Source organism: Onychomys torridus, chromosome 20 (genome assembly GCF_903995425.1).
Source record: "Onychomys torridus chromosome 20, mOncTor1.1, whole genome shotgun sequence".
Lineage (NCBI taxonomy): Eukaryota > Metazoa > Chordata > Mammalia > Rodentia > Cricetidae > Onychomys > Onychomys torridus.
The window spans coordinates 2,664,972-2,686,684 of NC_050462.1; the positions used below are offsets into that span (position 1 = coordinate 2,664,972).

At 48.6% G+C, this 21,713-nt stretch overlaps 1 protein-coding gene across 5 annotated transcripts in view; it reads right to left on the reverse strand.

Moving 5' to 3' along the window:
* Positions 1–5,127: 5,127 nt before the first annotated feature.
* Syn3 (synapsin III) overlaps positions 5,128–21,713 on the reverse strand; it is a 427,823-nt gene continuing 411,237 nt past the window's right edge. For all 5 annotated transcript variants that reach the window (XM_036169415.1, XM_036169416.1, XM_036169418.1 and 2 more), the window contains exons 10-14: positions 19,086–19,188; positions 14,152–14,286; positions 13,418–13,505; positions 8,769–9,060; positions 5,128–6,647 (exon numbers count right to left, since the gene is read on the reverse strand). In XM_036169415.1, coding sequence (XP_036025308.1) covers positions 6,515–6,647; positions 8,769–9,060; positions 13,418–13,505; positions 14,152–14,286; positions 19,086–19,188 — 751 coding nt within the window. In that variant the 3' untranslated portion in view covers positions 5,128–6,514. The remainder of the gene's footprint in view (positions 6,648–8,768; positions 9,061–13,417; positions 13,506–14,151; positions 14,287–19,085; positions 19,189–21,713) is intronic.

A 21,713-nucleotide genomic window follows, 5' to 3' on the forward strand; every position in this document is an offset into this window, starting at 1 on the left:
GCATTTCCTCTTGACTAGCAGCGAATTTTATGTTTAGAAGCTTAGAGAATCTTGCATCCTTGTCATTAGGCTTTTGAGCTTTGTCTATTGCTGATAACATGAATGGAATCATGGCTTGGTAGCAGCTTGTTCACTGCATGGCTTATGATGTCATTTCTATGCATTGTAATGGGAGCAGGACAGCCTAGAAGCATTGTGCATTGACAGCCTAGTGCATTGGCTTGTAGTAGCCTTCCATCTTTCTCGGCCCCCTAAGTCCTCCTATAGCCACGTTTTAGTAACGGGAGCTTGCTTCTCCCTGTACCACCATAAACAGAAAATGCCTATTTGGCATGGCTGGTAATTCAGTCTTGGGAAGAACCTTTAACAACTTGTATAAAACCCTGAATTCTCTAGCTCTTTGCTCAGTTCTTAGTTGCTGAGGTCACTGCTTCACTTAATAGCTCCATAATTCTTTTTTTAAAATTTAATTTTATAATTTAATTTTACATATCAGCCCCGTCCTCCCCCCTCCCGCCCCCGCCTTCCCCTCAGCCCACCCTCCCCCCCATTCCCATCTCCTCCAGGGCAAAGACTCCCCTGGGGATTCAGATAGCTCCATAATTCTTAGCTGGTGGAACCAGATAACCTTCCCCTTCTCCTTTTCTGTTCAGAGTTGGTTCCCAGGCCTGTTTTCCTCCTACCCTGCCGATTTGAACCTTGGGGAAGAGCTGGACAGGTGTTTGCTGTGCTTTAGTGCAGGCAATGCTTTTAAGTATTTGGCATGGATAAGGTTATGGCAGTGTGTGAGGCAAGTCATGTAAAGGTGTGTGTACACGTCTGTCTCACTTGGCCTGGAGGGACTGGGATGAGGTTAGACTGCTCATGGAGCCTTTAGGCCCCACTTTTCTCTGCTTCCCCAGTGTTGAGATTACTAGTGCTCAACTCCATGCCCAGCTTCTGAATGCAGGTCTTTGGGTTGCATAGCAAACACTTAACTGACTGAACTGTATTTCCCCAGCCCCTAGAGTTTTAATTTGAGCTGACTTCTTGCTTTCTCTGCTGGGAATCCCAAATGAGTTGTAACACTTGTTTTTGATATTCTGAAGTTAAGTGTTGGTTGTAAGAAGTGTTAACTTGAGCCTTCTCGAGTCTCAATGAAAAGCTGTGGGTGGGCGTTTTTGTTTTTCCCATCTGGGTCTACCAGTTAGATCTGAATGTGAAACCTGGGTATGTGTGTTTGGTCAATCTGGGCTCATGTTTTGTAGGCGCACAAGAAGCTCTGTGCTGGATAAATGGATCAGTCAGCCTTGCTTGTCGCCTAACTTTCCCATTTGTCTTCAAGCCCAAAGTGCTGCCTACTAGTAAAGTCTAAATATGAAACATTTTAGTTTAATCAGCTGCTCAGGTCTAGGACAGCATCTGACACCAGCTTAGTTGTATCAGCCAGTTTGGCTCTGGGATAAGAAACTAGAGATACAGTGAAAGGGCTCTTGCAGTGAATGGGCTGGTCCCTGTGGCAGTTATGTTACCACTTGTGTGTGCAAGGCTGGCTTAACCAGCGCCTGTGGCTAATGTGCAGCTCCTCACCCCTTCTGTGTACACAAAATGAGCCACCAAGTGTAACAAAGGACAAGGGAGCTGGTGCACTGTCCAGGGACTTGTTTACAAAGCTGAGCTATGTTTGGTTGGTACAGCTGCAAGGCTGTCATGTAGATGGACACTTCCTTTCCTGGGTCTTGGCCTTGGCTATATGAATGCCAGCAACATGGTCCTGGGAGTGCCCATTGCCACCACCTCTCACCCATGCTGACCTCGGCTACTCCCTGGCTTCCAGGAAGTTGTGTACCCCAGGAGTGTGCTCCCTAGGGGCTAGAGTCTCCATCTCGTTCTGTCTGGTGTTCTTCCTTTCCAGGTCCAGTGCAGAGGAGGTCTTTGGGGTTAAATGAGGGGGGGGGATAGAGGGAGGGGGACCTCCAATCCTTTTTTAAAAGATTTATTATGTGTACAGTGTTCTGCCTGCATATGCCCCTGCAGGCAAGAGGAGGGCACTGGATCTCATTGTAGGTGGTTGTGATCCACCATGTGGGTGCTGGGAATTGAACTCAGGACCTCTGGAAAAACAGCCAGTGCTCTTAACCATTGAGCCATCTCTCCAGCTCCATGAGGATCTCCAATCTTAATCTGTCTCATACATGTCACTAACTTCCTAACTTTGTAAGGAGAGTCACCTAAGAAGAGTCCTGAACACCCACCTGCCTCTGAGCAGCTGCTCCTAGCCTCCTGTGCCCGATCCCATGTGCCCAGTCAGCTTGCTTCTCTGGTACCTCTTTCCTAGATATTCACAAGAGAACTTGTGGAACAGTGGCTATTCAGTGACATGGAGTTTTCAACTGATTTTTTTTTTTTTTTTTTTTTTTTTAATGAGAGTGAAGAACTGTCACTCCTGATAGTCCAGGAGTAGAGCCAGCTGCATGCTGGGAGTGACAGCCGCAGCCCAGAGGCCTTGGGGGTGGGGGTGGGGTGAAGGAAAGGGAAAAGTGGTGTGCATGCTGTGTACCCTCTGGTCTGGAGGAAGCTTGCTGGGGGCTGTTTTGGTGCTGTGTTTGGAAGGCCCTGGTTATTGTACACAAATTTAATGGTCTTTGTTGTGTCTCGGCTTCATGAAGTCATGAAGGGAGGGGAACGCTATTGTTTGGGTCAAAGTTGTGAAAGAGAGCAAAGCCCGATAAACAGAACCCTTCAGAGTCACTGTAAAGTGACTCCTCCCTTTCCTCTTGCCCTTTTGTACCTCTAAATGTCACAGTTAGTGAAGGCTGAAGTTTTGGGAGCAACATGGACTAGCTTATGGGTGAAAACAATCCATTGGAGAGAGATGTGGACTCCATGGACCTATATATACCCTTGGTCTCTGTGTTCATTCCCAGGCCAGTTGGAAGTTATTCAGAGTGCTGGCCACAGTCTTGTGTTACATCATGGATCGAGATATAGTTGGCATGATTATAAAATCAGGATGCCTGGCCTGATTGAGATTTTGAGAGACATTTGTGCTACTATAGTTGGGATCCTGGACAGATGCCATTGAATGCTGAGATGTTTTAGGGGTAGAATATAAGTGAGAATATTTTGGCCACATGGTCATTTACGGAGCTCTTGGATCTGTCTATCAAAGGGGCAGGTCCCTAGCGGGGGTGGTGATGGCATGGAAACTGCCCTGCTTCAGAATGGCAGCCCCACCTCAGTAGGCCTCCAGAACACCCAGAGGCTGATCCAGCTGCAGGTCTGAGCCCTCTCACTACAAGCTCATATTCCTGATGTCTGAAGCAAAGTTTCCTCTGCCTTTAAAACTAAAATCTGTCCAGAGCCATGGCCTACACTAGAAGGAATTTCCTGCTGCCTGTTACTCCATGATGTGTCTGGAGCTGTGGTTTATTATTGAGACATGGGTGATGGCTGCCACAGGTGCTCACCGTGTGATGTTTTACCAGCAATACTATCTTACCCTTTTCCAGAATGCAGGGTCACCCCCCCCCCATCCCCCACCCCTAACTGGGAGCAACTTCAGCTGTCATTGTCAGGAGCAAAGGGCCCAGGCTCTTTAGGCCCCTCAATCATGTGAGGTTGGTGTGCTGATTCCCTCCACATGTGCCTCGTGAGTGAGCCCTGGCTTCTCCAGGTCTGGTAGGGAAGCAGTCTGTTACTGAAACAAGTCATCAGGGACCCCCTAGAAAGTGGACTATGGTCTGAAATGAGGTAATGGGGTTTTAACATCTTACTATTCCTTTCTTCCTTTCCTGTTTTTGTTTTTCAAGACAGGGTTTCTCTGTGTAGTCCTAGCTGTTCTGGAACTCAAAGTCTAGACCAGACTGGCCTTGAATTCACAGAGATCTGCCTGCCTCTGCCTCCCGAGTGCTGGGATTAAAGGGTGAACCCCCATTCCCAGCAAGATGTTACATTTTAATGTGTTCATTCTGGTCATTAGCTAGGCTGTGTGTGTGTGTGTGTGTGTGTGTGTGTGTGTGTGTGTGTGTGTGTGTAAAATAGGGCGTGAAGAGAAGGGAGGAGGGTGCTGGGGGACCTGAAAAGGGGACTCACATCTTCTGGTAGATAATCAGAGAGCCACACCCACATCTTCTGTAGAACTCACTTTAACAGAGCATCTTTGACATTTCAAATCTTACCCTCCCCGCCGAATCCTTCCTTCGGCTCCACCTAATATTCTTCAGAGGTTCTCGAGAAAGGTGCGAGAGCTAAGTCAGAGTGGGAGGAGCAGGGGGAAGGAGCAGCACTCTGCGAACTCAGACTGACCTTTTTTCTTCCTTTGAATAACCTATCTAAAGCATGGCTTGGGGATGCTGGCCTCAAGACCTCCTGTCCCTCACTGGGGAGTGGGTGAGGGGCAGGAGAATGTACTGACCCTTGTGCCATGTGTCTTACCACATTCTAGGTCATCCCCATTGTCTTCGAGGAACATTCTAGAAGTATTTGCCAGCCTCATTCTGTGACAGAAGAGCAGTTGGGCAAAATGAGGAAGATGTGCCTCAGGGGCTGTCCTGCACACACTGAACTCATTGGAACTTAGGAATAAAAGAGGTTGGGCTTTGTTGGTACTGGGAGGGGTACCAGGCCTTCAGAAGTTCAGTCCTCACTTCACACCACAGCATATTTGCTATTGAGTAGTCAATTCCAACTATGCTGAAGCCCTATAGTCTACAGCTCCAAATTAGGCCTCAGTGGTCACTGGACCTACACAATGTAGACTTACAGCTGCTGTTTATTCCTCCAAGCCAAGGACATGGAAAGAGGCCAAGGAGGGCTTCTGCAATCATTCTGGTGTGCTTGCTCTCCATATTGACTTGATCATGAGGGAGGGAGAAGGCAAGAAGGAAGAGGGTGACCCCAAGGGCCAAAGGGATCTCTGCAGCCATGGCCAAAGCTGCCACTTTGGATGCTGAGCTGATTCCTGCTGGAAACCAGCTTGAAGGTGCATTCTGCAGAAATGCAGGGTTCTAAGTGAGCCAAGGCAGGAGAGGGTCTCTATCCTTGTCTCTGCCACTCCAGTCTGGGCTGGGAGGATGATGGACCGCTGGGTGTGGCAGTTCATTCGTGCCATCTCAGCACTTGGGAAGCTGGTAAAGAGGGAGAATCACCATGAGTTTGAGACTTGCATGGGCTATGTAAGTTTTAGGCCAGCCTGAGTTGCTGAATGAGTCTGTTTCAAGAAAACAAGCAGAAAACTCCCCAGAAACTACAGTGACTGCTTCTATACTCCTGGAGACTTAGAAAAGCCTTGGATGATCACCACACAATTGCAGAACTCGAGCAGAAGCAGAAGCTGTGTAGTTAGGAACTTCCCTCCCTCACACTGTGCAGGGAAGGCACACCGCAGGCTGTACAGATACTCATGGCTGTGTTCTGATGTCCTGGCTCGTCTTGGGACCAGGACACTGTTCTGGCACCTACAGCGTTTCTAGCACCAGGTGCTTGGTGATGTGATTTGGGAGACGGTCTGATGTTGGGGAAAGAGCAAAGGAACACTGGAGGGAGAGTCAGGACCACTTTGCCTAGCTTGGCGGTGAACTGTCTTCATCATAATGACTGAAACAAGGTTGGGGTGGAACTTTTTCTGGAAGAAATTCCAAAAGGCCTCAATGTGTTCTGTATTCTGTGTCTCCTAAAGAGAAACACACACACTATTTCTGAAGGCTCTCTCACCAGAGACCTTTTAGAAATTGAGTGGCCTATTGACACAGGTAAAATGCCGAACCATATAGACTCCATCACCATGTCTTCTCATCCTGTAACAGGCAGCTATCCACTCTCTCTGGTTTCCCATCTAGCCTTAAGGAGGAAAAAACAGGCTCTCTCCTCTGGATTCTTGCAGTTGGCTCTAAGCATGGGTAGCATTATGTGGGGTTCCCTCTGTTCTATTCTGAAAGGCCCACTTGTTGCATAGGGTCTAGCTTCTTTCTGTTGGCATCGAGGCTCCTGTGAGGGCCAGCTGAGATGGGCCTTTGTCAGCCTGCTCCCAGCAAGGATGACACTAGCTTGCTTTAGGTATGTAGTAGACATTGGGCTGGGCTTCCCTATTTCTGTTTGTAAAAATACCATTAAAAAGTATTGCCTCTTATGTTGCTGAGGTCCGACTACAACGTCTGCACTTGATGGAGGAGAGTCAAGGCCTTGAAGAGGGCCTCTGCCCAAAGGCAAGCAAAACGCTAATAAGAATGCAAAAATGAGCCACGTAGACATCTCACTGGGTACCAGTGGCAGGGGAGCAAGCATGTTGTGGGTGTAGTGATGCCTTGTCTGTCTAGAAGGCCCGTGGAGAGAACCCAGGGGCTCTCAAGGCTACAGCTCAGTCAGACAACATTGGAATGTCATGGTCAAGGAGGTGGGAATGCATATAGATCATCAGTTCCTGGGTCAGAGGCATCTAGGAAGGCGTGTTTCCACCAGAAACCAAGGCTGAGAAGGAGGGAACCAGAGAGAGGCTCCAGTCACTGAGTCTTCCTGCCCTCCAGGTTAGGTGGGGCTAGTCGGAGAAGAGGCTGGCAAAGGACTTCCTCAGGTTGCGGATGGTCTCGGCCTTGGCCTCATCTTCACTTGGGGTCCCTCGATTGGAGGCATCTGATGTGCTGAGGCTGTTCGTCAGGGACTGAGATTTGCTGAAACAGAAAGCAAAGTTTTGGGGATGGTTATGGCTGGGACTCCCAAGGGAATGAGTCTGAGGCTGTCCCCAAGGCTGGCTGAGCCCAGTCACCAAAAGATGGTGAGACCAGAAACCAGGCATCACAGTGTGTATGATGTTAGCCTAGAATTTGCAAGGTGGGAGGTGTTGATTTCATTTTCTTAGGTATTGAAATCAGCATTCCCAGAGGCAAGAATTTGGCTTGGATAGACCTTCCAGCAAGAAGTAGGGAGCATGCACAGCTTCCATTCCACCCCCCCCCCCCCCCCCCCCAACCCCAGCCCAGGACACTCTGTAATTTGTGGGGCTGTTTCAGCCTTAGTGGGCTAGGTCAGGCTCCAGTTATTCTCACAGAGTTGCCAGCATTAACTGAGAAACCAGGCAGTCCCTGTTCTAGATCCCCTGTCTCAGCTGAGGGAGGCCTGTGGGCATGTCTGTGAGGATTGGCCTGCTTGTTAACAGATGTAGGAGGGCTTGGCCAGGTGGCTTTGGGCTATGTGAGAGAGCTAGCTAAGTAGGGGTCAGTGAGCAAGTGAGCTAACAGCATTTCTCCATAGTTTCTGCTTCAAGTTCCTGTTTGAGTTCACTTCCTGATTTCTCTCAAGTGATGAACTGTGACCTGGAAGCTGAAACAAATCCTCTCCTCCCCTAAGTTGTTTAGAAAACAATTTTTCCCTAGAAAACAGGACCCTAGGAAAGACACAGGGATCGCCCAATGACAGAGAAATGGATGAGATCTACATGAACAACCTGGACGACAGTGGGAGTAATGAAGGGCAAGATTTGAAGGAGAGAAAGCTTAGGGGAGCAGGAGATCCCAGCTGGATCAAGAACAGAAAGGGAGAATGAGGAATAACAGACCATGATAAATGAAGACCACATGAGAACAGGAATAGGCAGAGTGCTCAAGAGGTCCCCAAAAATCCACAATGATACATCCTCTGTAGACTGCTGGCAATGGTCGAGAGAAAGCCTGATCTGACCTAGCCTGGTGATCAGATGGCTAAACACCCTAACTGTCATGCTGGAACTCTCATCCAACAACTGATGGAAGTGGATGCAGAGATCCACGGCCAGGCCCCAGGTGGAGCTCCAGGTGTCCAATATCGAGAAAGAGGAGGGACTGTAAGAGTGTGAATTGTTGAGACCAAGATTGGAAAAGCACAGGGACAAATAGCCAAACTAATGGAAGCACATGAATTATGAACCAAAGGCTGTGGAGCCCCCAGCTGGATCAGGCCCTCTGGATAAGTGAGACAACTGAATAGCTTGAACTGTTTGGGAGGCACCCAGGCTGTGGGACCCGTCCTTAGTGCATGAGCTGGCTGTTAGGAACCTGGGGCTTACACAGGGACACTTTGCTCAGCCTGGAAGGAGGGGACTGGACCTGCCTGTACTGAATCCACCAGGTTGAATTGAATCCCCAGGGGAGTCTTGGCCCTGGAGGAGATGGGAATGGAGGGGAGGGGATAGGGGGAAGGTGGGGGCAGGGGTGGGAGGGTGGAGGACAGGGGGAACCAACCCATGGCTGATGTGTAAAATTAAAACACAAATATAATAAAAAGAGAAAAAAGAAAACAATTTTTCAAGGTTTTTATTTTATGTGCATGGGTGTTTTGCCTGCATGTATCTCTGTGCATGCATGTAGAGGCCAGAAGAGGGTGTCATCTTCTGGAAATTGAGTTACAGACAGTTGTTAGCCACCATGTGGGTGTTGGGAACCAAACCCTGGTCCTCTGGAAGAATGCTCTTAAGCACTAAGCTATCCCTCTAGCTTTTCTAAAATTACTTTTTGTCAGAGTATTTTATCCCAGCTATAGGAAGCTAGAACAAGCAGGAAACTGATCTGCTTCAGTCACATGAGTTTGGGTTGTTTGTTACATGCCGGGGTCGTGAGGACGTGGTGGCACGTAATGTGTACTCTCAAATTGCTGGTCCCTGCTACACAATGCCACTCTATAGGCTCACGTGCCCCTCTCTGAATTCTAGGCAAGGTTTTGATAGTCCTTTGTCTCTTAGTTCCTGATCCTAAATCAGCTCATCTCATCTCTGGACACACTCTAATTTTACTCTGCCCATTCAGACTTCAAACACTTACTTGAGGTGGGGGTAAGGCGGGGCTGACTTTTGGGGCTCTTCACCCTGCTGGGAGGTGCTGCGGCCCTGCACAGGTGGCCGGGGATGTGAGCCAAGGCTGGCACTTGGCTTGGAGGCCTGGTTTGGAGAACTGCCACCAGATGTCCGGGATAGCTGTGGAGAACCTGGAGACCTTTGCTGCTGTGGAGAGCCTGATTGAGGGCTCACAGGCTGTTGGCCCTGTGGGGAAAGCCTCTGTTGGGATGGACTTCTAGATCTGGGAGGCTGAGGAGACTGAGCTTGACGAGAGCCGCCTACAAACAGAAGAAAGTTAAGTTTTCATTTGTTTTGGGAATAAATGTGGCTGTGCACTTAACACACATGTTTATATAAACATGTTGTTTGTAACAGAAAACAAATTGATGCCAGATCTCAGGGCCGTGGTTAGGAACATCAGGAAACAGCTCGATGGCAGGGGACATAGCTCCGTTGGTAGCCTGCTTGTCTAGCATGCATGAAACCCTCTAATTGATTTCCAGCATGGCTAGGCATGGTGGTGCATGCCTGTAATTCCAGTGTTCAGGAGGCAGAGGCAAGAAGATCAGAAGTTCAAAGTCATCCTTGATATAGAGAGTTCAAGGTCAGCCTGGACTATGTAAGACCCTGTGTTAAAACAAAAACAGCCACAAGAAAGCATCTATATAATGGGGTGTGGGCTGATTGCCATATGTTCTGTCAGGGTAACATTAACTGAACTATTGACAGTACGTGCTAAGTAGACACCACTAAACAGAAAGAGAAAAAGTGGTTTCTAACATAGTATGTATTTTTGTTTTGTTTGTTTTTTGAGACAGAATTTCTCCATGTAGTTTTGGTGCCTGTCCTGGATCTTGCTCTGTAGACCAGAACTCACAGAGATCTGCCTGGCTCTGCCTCCCAAGTGCTGGGATTAGAAGTCATGTGCCACTGCCTGGCATATTTATTTTTCATTTGAGCATTGATGTGTGGAGCCATATAATAAGGAAACACTGGAAAGCTGCACATAGTGCAGGCGGGCCTCACCCTCCAATGTAGGCATGGGTTCGTGGGGGCAGTTGCATCAGGATAGGGATTGGACATGGTGTTATAGGCAGAAATATGCTTTCTTAAATTCAGATGTTGATACCCTCGCACTCAATGTGACTGCATTTGGAGACAGGGTCTTCAAGGAGGTAATTAAGGTTAAAGGTGAGGTTTTGATGCAATAGGCATGGAGTCCTTATATGAAAAGGAAGAGGTAATTCGGAAGGAAGATGTATAGAGTCAAGTGTAGTGACTCACTTAGGCGGTTGAGGCAGGAGGATTGTGTCAAATTTGAGGCTAGTCTTGGCTATTCGGTGAGTGTTAGTCTAGTCTGTGTTCAGAGTGAGACACTATCTCAAATATCAAGACTTAATTCCCACTTGGTGTAAGACATAGTTCTCCCTCTCTTTCTAAAGAGAATGAACATAAGGAAATGAATTCTTGTCTCTGGAAATGAAGAAGGGAAGAGAAGGCCCTGAGGCAAATGGCAAGTCCCTCTGTGACCAAGGCGATAGCCCTTGCTAACCACCAGTGGATGTTGGGGAGGAAAATAGGTTGGGTATTTCTAGAACATCTGTGCTTTCTGGAGAGGCTAGAGACTGAGCAGAAGGGGTCAGAGACTTAAGGAGAAACCCGGGTGTTTAAGAAGTTGTTTCATGGTTTTTGTATGTAGACTACTTTTTTGTTTTCTCAACCCAGTGCAGGTCAAACAAAACATCTGTTTTCTCCTTTTATCTTAAGCCCCCCCCCCCCACAACCCTGGATTGATACTGTCTTGGAAAACCTGTGTCCTTGTTCAATAACTCATCGACTATTTCATGTGTTTCTCCTTTATCACTGGGATCCATCAGGAAATATGATGGTTGCAAACAACTTCGTATTTTTTATTTGGGCATATACAGAAAATATTTTGTATATAGAATGTTTTCTTAAGCACAGAATTGACCCTAAAAAGATAAAGTTTATTAAAAGAAAACTTCATGTTCACTGAGTTTGAGAATGAGTTCAAAACAAGTTAATAATGTGGTTCTGTTATTTATAGAAATTGGTGAAAAACTTTTTAAGTTGACTTAGTTATTTTCAGTCTGAACGGTAACTCACTGAGCATTTCCTTTAATTGCCTCAATTGGTTTTAAATTAATTATTTTTCAACTCACCCACATGGAGTTTAGCTACATGTTCCTAAAATAATTTCTTTATCAAGCTGTTTCTCCTCTGGGCCAGAGAGGAGATTAAAATACACTAAAAATACACTAGCTCTCCGATATTTATTTATGTGCATAAGTGTGTGTGTGTGTGTGTGTGTGCTTGTACACATCTGTATGCACAGGTACAAACATGCAGGAGTGTGTGTGTGTGTGTGTGTGTGTGTGTGTGTGTGTACATCTGTATGCACAGGTACAAACCTGCAGGTGAAGGTTAGAGGTCAACCTCTGTCCTTTTTTTTGACACTGAAACTCTCCGAGTAGGCTAAGTTGGCAAACTAGCTTCGGAGAGCCCCTCCATCTCCATTTCACCAGCCCCACACCCAGCTCCACACCATTCCACTGCCACACCCAGTTTGTTATTGTTTTTAAAGGTGGACACTAGAGATCAGTCATGTCCCACCCACCAAGCTGTCTCCCCAGCCTCCCACTCCCTCTTTTGAGACAGGATCTCACCCTGTAACCCAGGCTGGCCTGGCATTGAATTCATCTGGTAGTCCAGACTAGCTTCAAACTCACAGCAATCCTCCTGTCTCAGTTTCTTTTGTACTGGGACTCATCATGCCTTGTTTGTTATATTCTGAGAAGACCATTTAACCACAGATACTGAGAATTAAAATGCCACCTAACTGGATTTTGACAAATATGGTAACTTTTAGTCCAGGGTTAAATATAATTTTGACTATTGTGTATACATTTGGAGAATACTGGGGGCAGTCGATTTCAAAGGCATTTATATGAGAAAATAAGCTAATCTGGATGATTATGCTAAGTAAATGGAGTATGGGGAAAGGGAAGAAGGGGAGAAGGCTAAAAGAGGACGGAGGGAAGAGGGAAGGAGGAGGGCTTTCACATAGGGCTGTGGAAGAGGAAGTCATCTGGTGCCCGAGGCCTGTTTCTCCCAAGAAGCAATGAATCTGCCGCTTTAATAGATGTGACTAGAAAGTTTAGGACAGGATGGAAATGCCTTCTGTCGAGATTGTAAGAAGGGCATCTCCATGCCAAGCTGCTCTGAAGCTTGAGCTGGCCCTGATCTGCTACAGGGACATGCTTGGCAGGTGCTCCCCTGGAGCCCATGCGTGGGAAACCCTCCACATGTGACCTTCCTCCAGCAAGTCCTTCGCTATTCTCGTGATTCTCCCCCATCTTGTCGTCCATCCCGAATCCACTCTTTAATAAGCCGAGGCTCTTTCGGAGTAGTGCAGGGATGGTTCAATGAAAGAATGTCAGCAGTTGCGGGTATAATGTTCTGGGCTTCTTTTTCTTTTTCTCACTCTGGCTGGTTGGCTCACAAATGTATACTCAGGCACCACTAGTGGCTTGAAATAACATTTCCCAGAAGGTTTGAGCATCCAGGCTTGAAAACCTGCCATCTTTCATTGTGCCTTCTGGGCAAAGCTTCAATTTCCTGCTTGGGGAAAGGGATACACTGATGCTTCCTCTGCAAAGTGGCTGTGAGGATGGAAATGGGGGCAGAAGGGAATGGCCCCAGCACAGGGCCTGGCAGTCCCTCTGGACTCTCTTCCTAACTCCTTCCCTGACCTTCAGGGGACAGCAGCCCTCCTAACTTCCTCATCCTGCAGATAGAGGGAGTGTGCACAGCCCAAAGATAAAGTATCAGGATGGATTGTCTAGACCAGCAGTTCTCAACCTGTGGGTCACAATGTCTTGGAGGTTGTCAAGTGATCCTTTCACCAAGTTCACCTAAGACCACCAGAAAACACAGATACTTACATTATGATTCATAACAAGAGCAAAATAACAGTTATGAAGTAGTAATAAAAATGATTTTATGGTTAAGGGTCACCACAACATGAGGAACTGTATTAAAGAGCTACAGCATGAGGAAGGCCGAGATCACAGCTCTAGGCTGTCTTCAGCAACACATTTTTATTGATTCAGTTAATTTCTGTGTCTAAGCACACACCCTTGGGTCCTACCTTATTCCCTATAGACCAGTGGTTCTCAACCTTCCTTATGCCGTGACCCTTTAATGTAGTTCTTCATGTTGTGCTGACTCTGAACCACAAAATTATTTCATTGCTGCTTCATAACTGTAGTTTTCTACTGTTATGAACTGTAATGTAAATGGCTGATATGCAAGATATCAGCCCCCAACGGGGCCACGACTCACAAGTTGAGAACCTGAAGCCTGCCATTCCAGCTAGACTACCTGGTCAACAAGTTCCCCAGAGCTGCCTGTTTCTCCCTTCCTCCAGTGCTGGAGCTACAGGCATGTTTGGCTATGTCCAGCTTATTTACGTGAGTGCTGGGGATTTGAACTCTGGTCCTCACATGTGCATAGCAAGCGCTCTTACCTGCTGAGCCACCTCTCCAGTCCTCTGCACAGCATTTCAAAGTCCTCATTGATACAGTGTTTCTCAGTGGCTGTCCTGAGTCTTACCTTGCGGAGGTGGCCTTGGCTGTGGCTGTCCCAGCTGAGGACCCAGCTGACCTTGCCCTGGGGATTTTGCGAGTTTAGTTTGTGGACCCTAGAGCAAGAGAAGAGAAAGGAAGCCTGTGGTAACAGTTTCTGGGTGGGAGTCGAGGCCTTATACAGTTGTGTTTTCTTCTTGTTTTAAATACCCACGATGCATGACTCTCCAGCGTACCTCATGATAGGTTTTCAGCGTAGCCATGAAGGATGCTGCATATGCCCCCTCCCTCCTGCCAGCCTGTTTAACCCCTGATCCCGTGGCTATGAAGGGAGTCTCTGTGGGAAGAGCAGGGACTAGGGTTGGAGGAGGATTCAAAACTTGCTTTTCCAGAGGGCCGGCCAGCTGGTACATTCTTTGAAGAGGGTCTGGTAGTCCCTGGTGGGGCCTCTGCAGAGGAGGGTGGGAGCTTGCTGGGTTGGGGAGAGGGGAAGCAGGAGACACAATAGTCTCTATTGACTTGTGCTCAGGGAACATAGGACACATGTGTACATGTACTCTTGCACACACCCAAGCTCAGGCCTATGATGGGGACACAGAAATCAACACTGTCAACAATCTGTGCAAACGCTGATGGGACAGGGGTTTTCTTCCCGGGGGATAGAAAGTGGGGGAAGGTCTGGCACCCCATTCTCCTATATGAGGCATGCCGGGGTTATCATTCCAGAGCCTCTAATCTCCTTTGTTATCAAGGGAGACTTACCCAAGGTCTCAGGGGTGAGGGCACCATGCTGCCTGGCACCAGGAGTTGGCTCATCTTGGAGACAACAAGGTCGGCCATTACCTGCTTGTCCTCCTCCACGTGCTCTCCGATCAGGGGCATTGAGCTACCCATGACCTGGGGGAGGAAGAGGAGGCTGAAGGACCCAAATTAAGATGGCTTGGCCTCGGGCTTCCTGCTCTGGGAGTGTGGCGCTGCGCTCAGAACAGAATGACCACTAGATGGCAATGTCCTCCATGCAAACAGCTCAGCTGGGCCTTTCCTGCTGTCTGCGTCCCCAGTAGACCACAGTTCTATTTCCTTCTCAACACACTTCTGGATTCAGTTCAACTCAGCCTCCACATGCTGGAGTCCAGCAACGTGACCAGGGCTGGGGGAGCACGTGCTGACCTTTTCTGTACTTTTCTTTGGGGCGTCGGTCTCCACCTCTTCATTTCCCACCCCAGCTTCCTCCCGGTTTGGGACTGGCCCCCTCTCTTCTGGCCCAAGGTTGATGATGTCCTCCGAGCTGGGAACAGTAATGGTGGGGCTCAATCACAACAACAACCAAAACCTGGACGCAGGCTGGAAGTGACCCAGGGTTTATGGAGAAGACAGAAGAAGACAGACAAGGACTGGGGCCCTGGCAGGATGCAGTCCCAACGTGAATCTTGATCCCTGGGAACCAGGCTGTTCTTAAGAAAGAGGGGTGACAGTCCTGGGGGATCATGTTGGCCTACTCCATTTTTATAACAGATGGGGAAACTGAGGCTCAGAGACGTGACCCAGTGGGCCAGGTGATCACTAGGCACAGGCAGCTGACAGTTTTAAGGGAACACAAAGTCTTGGTAGACCTGTGTTGGCTACTTCTCTCCTCTCCTACAGGAATCCAGTCTTCCTCTGTCACCTGCCTCACCCTGTCAACCGTCTTTGCCCTTTGCCCAGCTCTGGGGTAATCAGACAGTCTCATTTCCAGATCCTGTATCCAACTCTCTGTGCCTACCCTTCACCAAGCCAACTCCTTATCCATCATGAAATACTGAGTCAGCCCTTCCTTCCAGAAGCCCCTTTGGGACCCCACAAGTTCCTAGGAGCCCCTCTGCACCTGTGTCTTTGCTGAGCTCACATAACTGTCCCTTTGGAAAGCTTAGTCCCAGAACTATCATTTGCAAGCTGTAAGCCCGGGAGTCAGGGGGGTCCTGTGTTCTGGAGGAAGGGTTATGCCTGCTCACCCTGGGAAGGCCCTGACAGTACAGTTTCACTGGGCACTATGCTAAGAGCCAGGTAGAGATGACGTCAGCTCTATCTTAGAGCAGTACTTTGCTGGCTGAGGATGTGGCTTTTTGGTAGAGTGTTCACTTAGCATGTTTGGGGCCTTCATTTCCATCCCCAGCACTATAATCCTAGCATTCCGGAGATGGAGGCAGGGACAGGAGATGTTCAAGGTCTTCTTACATATTGAATTTGAGGGCAGCCTGGGCTACATGGGACCCTATCTCAAAATAACAACAGATCTTTGAGGCTTATGGTTATTCTGATTATCTTCACCAGAGTGATGAAACCGAGGGTCAGACTGGGAAGTTCTACGGCAGCAGGGACCTTTTCATCAAGCACTGGGTGGCTCTGTCGTAAGGCTTTGGATGAGGCAGCCTGGGTTCCAAGCCTGTGTTCTGCTATGGATGTGCTGGGGGAAGTCTCTTGTCTTCTCTGGGTATACTTTTCATTAACTAAGGGTTCAGGCTAAGACCCTCCTGGCTGTGACTTTCAGGGGACTGTGGGTACAAGTACCCAGTGTGCCTTGGGGATTGAAACACAAACCAGGGCGTGGGTATGGATCCCAGAAGGTCCTGTAAACTGTTCCTAAATGGAACTCCTGCCTGGGTCACAGGCAGTCTCCATCCCCAAGGGTCCAGGGCTCCCAGTGCCTGGCCTGTGGTTCTTGCTCCCACCCTGCCCACTGCTTTGCCCTGGACTGTTCCCCACGTTCTCTGCAGTGGAAAACAGACACGACATGGAACCTGAGGTCAGGAGCTGGAGTCCCCATAGTGGACACAGCCAAAGGAAGTGGACGGTCACTCCGCCAGGGAAACATTTTTTCCCAGTGAGCAAGGTCATCCCCTGGGCCAGGTCAGAGAGGACAAGGTTCAGCATGTTTCCCCTGAGCACCCTCACTGAACGTGCCACACAAGCGCTGTGCTCTCACATGGAGGTGGCTGAGAGACAGTGTTTTTGGATCTCTGCTGCCTCTTTCCCCCTTACTGGGAAAAACACATTTTTTTTTATTCCTAGGAACAGGCTCCCTCTCTCCTGATCCCATCCCAAACCCCAAAGGAAAACAATTCCCTAATGTTTCTGAGGAAAAACACGCAAATCTGAAAGCCGTCTTTTTTTATTTGTTTGAGATTTTTCTGGAACATTTTTGAAAAGTTGTTTCCTTGTGTTTAGAAGACCCAAAGCAGCTCTTTTGTTTGTTTTTAAATGTGAAGTGTCTTTCATTCCTGACCCCCACCCACCAAGTGACTGGAACTGGGGCCTCTGGGTATAGATGGCCTTTGTGTGTATGTGTGTGTACGTGTGTGTGTATACGTGTGTGTGTGTGTGTGTGTGTGTGTGTATGTGTGTGTATGTGTGTGTGTATATGTGTGTGTATGTGTATGTGTGTGTATATGTGTGTGTATGTGTGTGTATGTGTGTGTATATGTGTGTGTATGTGTGTGTGTGTGTGTATGTGTGTGTATGTGTGTACGTGTGTGTGTATATGTGTGTATGTGTATGTGTGTATATGTATGTATGTGTGTGTATATGTATGTTTGTGTGTATGTGTGTGTATGTGTATGTATATGTGTGTATGTGTGTGTATATGTGTGTGTATGTGTGTGTGTTTGTGTATGTGTGTGTATGTGTGTGTGTGTGTGTGTATGTGTGTGTATGTGTGTGTATGTGTGTGTACATGTGTGTGTATGTGTGTGTATATGTGTGTGTGAATGTGTGTATATGTATGTATGTGTGTATGTGTGTATGTGTGTGTATATGTGTGTGTATGTGTGTATGTTTGTGTATATGTGTGTGTATGTGTATGTGTGTATGTATATGTGTGTGTGTATGTGTGTGTATGTGTGTGTGTATGTATGTGTGTATGTGTGCGTATGTGTGTGTGTATGTATGTGTATGTGTGTGTATGTGTATGTGTATGTATGTGTATGTGTGTGTATGTGTGTGTGTATATGTGTGTGTATGTATGTGTGTGTATGTGTGTGTATGTGTGTGTATGTGTGTGTGTATGTATGTGTATGTGTGTGTATATGTGTGTATGTGTGTATGTATGTGTATGTGTGTGTGTATGTGTGTGTATGTGTGTGTGTGTGTGGGGGGGTGCTGAACCAAGAGAGGAGGAAAGCAGTTCATGTTCTTCTTTTCTCGTTTTAAAGATTTATTTATTTGGTCTGTATGAGTGTTTCGCTTGCATGTATGTATGTGTGTGCATATTCCAGATGGCTTGAGCCCCATGTGGATGCTGAGAACCAAACCTAGGTCCTCTGTGAGAGCAATAAGAGCTCTTGACTGTCAGTCATCTCTCTTGACCCCTGGGCCTCAGTCCTAACGGGATAGCAGCTCTCTCCTACTCTCCTGGTGCCCAGGGTGAAGAGATGCGTGTGTGTGAGCCCCAACCAGTCATATCTAGTGTCCTAGTGAGGAAAGGCAGTGTTGGGTGGTTTGCCAGGAGCTGTTGATATCCCGAGTGAAGAGGCCCTCGACTCACATCTGTTCTGGGAATGGTCAGAGGACAAGAGGCCTCTGACTTGAGGCGAGGACACAGTCCTGCACAGAGATGCCCATTCACCTGGTGGTAGCATCCAGCCTTTCTGGGGAGCCAGCTAGTGAGACTGTCTCTGGTCCTGGGTTCCCACTGCCAAGGCAGCCTTTTCCTGACCTGGCGGTCCACCTTCCTGCATTGCCATACTCCCGCCCATTCAGTTACCTGGTGCTGTTTGCCTGTTGGTCCTTGGGCAGTGGGGCAGACATGCAGGACTGGAGGACTGGCTGGCTACTGAGGTCATCCCAGCCATGTGCCTCTCAGTAGCAGCCCACACCTGTGGAGAGGCAGCTGCAGAGGAGGTGGCCACAGGGCTCCCCTCATGTGTCTGGCTCGGTGTTAGCCCATTCCTCCCTGATAGGTTGAGAAGTGAGCTCTGTGGAAGGAGTGAGCTGAAAGGACCATGCATGACTGTGGAGCTGGGAGCTGGGATTGGAGGGGAGCCCTGAGGCCGCAGGGATGTTTTAGGTTAAAGCTGCAGAACTGCTGCAGACCTGCTGAAAGCTGGGAGCAGGAGAGGAGAGGGAGCCCCTGAGGAGGTAGGAAGGGTTGTAGAGGGAAGAGGATACTGTGGGATGGGATGCATGGCTGCCAAAGGGCCTTTGGAGTGGTTCTGGGTCCCAGTGCCCATCTGTGAACATCTCTTACAACTCTATTTCTGGCAGTTCATCTGTCCCTCCAGACACACCCTGTACAATGGTGTCCCTTTGCTTTTCTGTTATCTTCATTTGCAAATTCTGTATCTACTGTGTTCAACGCTGCCTTGGAATTTCATTTGTTGAAAGAACTTAAGGATGGAACCCTTGCACTGTGGGAAAGGAAGTGTATTCATGTCATATCCTTGAATACCAAGGACACTGGCACAGAATCTTGTGGACTCAGCCTGACATATTAGAAAAAATTGTGCCCCGAGTTCTGAACTCTGAGGACAGAGTGCAGAGCAGGAAGGCTCCCACTGTTGCTGCAGCTGAGGTGAATGCATGAAGCACTCTGGGAGGGTTCACTATGCCCTGAGCCACATGTGGCAGGCCAGGAGCCAGGATATGGCTGCCATGCTGGGGGTCATCTTGGAGTTTTTCCTGCTGGGATGGTCCAGGCTGGACCCCCCTGCTCCATTCCTCACCTCGATGATATAATCTCTGCCATCCTTGCTGTGGACAGCCTTGACAGCACATATGTCTAGGCCGCCGAACATTTCTGAGCAGCTGTCCACCCATAGCCTGTACCTGCAAAGACAGACAGACTGACAGTGAGCATGGGGTAAGAAGCAAGGCAAGAGGTCAGAAGGAGACAGGAGTGAAGGAAGACCAAGGAGGGGGCCTCAGGAAGCAGGGAAAGAGGATGGAGGAAGGAAGGGATAAGAACCAAGAGGTCTCAGAGACCCATGGCCACCCTTTTGCTGCCCCAGGACCTTGGCTCTGCAGCAGTATGAAGCTTGCCTTGCCCCAATCCAGAGCCATCAGGACACCCAGCCACCCCTGCAGCCCTTTTCCCTTGGGAAAGCTATTTGAAGGGCTCTAAAAATTCCTCCGGGCTACCCTCCCTGCTCAGAGCCCCAGCCAGACAAGAGCCTGTGGGGGACAAAGGGCCTCATTCTCCCCAGAGCAGGGGAGAGTGGGGGGCAGGGGAGCTCCTTCAGACAGCCCCTGACTTGCCTTGGGGCCTGGCCCTCTGGACCAATTGCTTTTGTTCCTATTCCAGTGACTGACAGCTGCAGGGCCAGTTTGCTTTTCTGGGGACAGATCTGGGCTGTGAACTTTGACCCTATGACAAGGGGTTGGTTGTATCTGAGGAGATCTTCTGGGCATGCACTTGGCTTTCCTTGTGGACTGGATTTGGGAGTCACAGGGGACTTTGTGTCAATGTTCCTGCTTCTCTCCCCACTCTTTAGGGTCACATGGGACACTCCAGCTCTCAGATCTATTTGTGTGTTTGAGCCATGTAACCTGGAATGAGGAGCAATCATGGCTGATGATTTCTAAGAACTCACTCACTGATCCTATCAACCCAGGCCCACTGAGGCCCAAGAGAATGGCTCTCTCTGAGGTTACACAGCAGTGCAGTAACATGGTCATGCTCCTCTAGATCTGGAGCCCAACCTTGTTCTCTCATCCAGCTGCAGCCAGGAGCATGCTTGGAGCAGAAAGCAGGATGAAGACCCATTCTGTGCCTGGCAGGCTAGCTCCTCATTCCTTCTCATCCCAGCACAAACTGATCAAGGAGGGAGGGTTGAGGTCAGTTTTTCAGATGAAGAAGCCGAGGCTGAGAGAGTGATAACTAACAATCTGGCTTCCCAATCTGCATCCAGGTTGTAAGCAAACCTGCCTCCCTCTCATTTGGAGCCTGCTGAGATTGAGAGAGAGAGAGAGAGAGAGAGAGAGAGAGAGAGAGAGAGAGAGAGAGAGACAGAGAGAGAGAGACAGAGAGAGAGAGACAGAGAGAGAGAGAGACAGAGAGAGAGAAAGAGAGAGAGAGAGAGAGAGAGAGAGAGAGAGAGAGAGAGAGAGAGAGGATCGACTGCACATGTTTGGTAGGAGCACGTGTATGCGCTCATGAGTGACAGGTCCCAAAGTGAAACTTGGGTGTTGTTTCTCAGGAACCTTCTATGTTGATTTTTGAGACAAGGTTTTCACTGAATGTGGAATGTGCTGAACAGTGGAGTCTGGCTGGCGAGTGAGACCTAAGATCCTCCCATCTCTATCCCGGGGCTGGGATCACAGCTGCTTCCATACCTGCCTGGCTTTTTCATGTGTGATCTGGGGATTGAACCTATGCTCTCATGCTTGTGTGGTACTTTATGGACTGATCTGTCTCCCTGGCCTGTGATCTGTTTGCTATTTCCTTAGTGATTGGGGATGATCCTCTTCTTCCTGGTGCCTCAGTTTCCTTTATTTGATGCTTCTTGTTCTTGGGACTCACAAGGATAGCGAAGCCCATGTACCTATGAATGGCCAGTTTCTGGGGTCTACCCTGTGTCATTGGGAGGCCTCTACCTATTCTTAATGCTTCATACAATGCTCTGACCAATGTGCAGCTGCATTTGGCGACAACGTTGATCCTTGGAGCTTTGAGAGGCTTCTGGGGGCCAGGTGTTAGAGCTACTGTATTAGGTGCTGGTGGCTGACTCATGGGACACAATGTGCTCAAGAAGCACGATGCCTGAGACACATTCATGAGTCAGGTTCTTCCCATGAGAGATAGAAGTCTAGACTTAGGACTGGAGGCAACTGGTTTCCAAATGATGAACATCTAGGTCATGTGTGTGCATTATCCCAGGGGCAGGGACCCCAGGGGCCAGGAAATATGAGAAAGGTCCCTCTTCAACCAGGTAGACTAGCACTAATCAAACTGAATGAAAATTGTTCAGGAGTCAGGCTACCCAGCAAGAGGTGAACCACATAGGGCCTGGGCCTACTTAAGGGATTCCAGGGGCTTTGGGACTATAGGAATGGGACCAGGGTGTTCTGTCCAGGCCATGAGCACAGCTCATGACTGTCTGAGAGACAGTACATGCTAGGTTGAACAGACTCTGTCCTGTGAATGTTCCTGTGGAGTCACCCCTGTGGATGGTGGTGTGCTGCTGTAGATCTCCACTATAAACTTCTGAGGAGAGGTAAGACTTCCTGGGAAAGTCATGAAAAAGAGGGCACCGGCTGTCCATGAATGCCCCTGTGGGGTATGAATGTCCACCCTGGCAGGGCCTGTGCTGGGGATAGCCTACCTCCCTGGCAGGGCCTATGCTGGGGTTAGC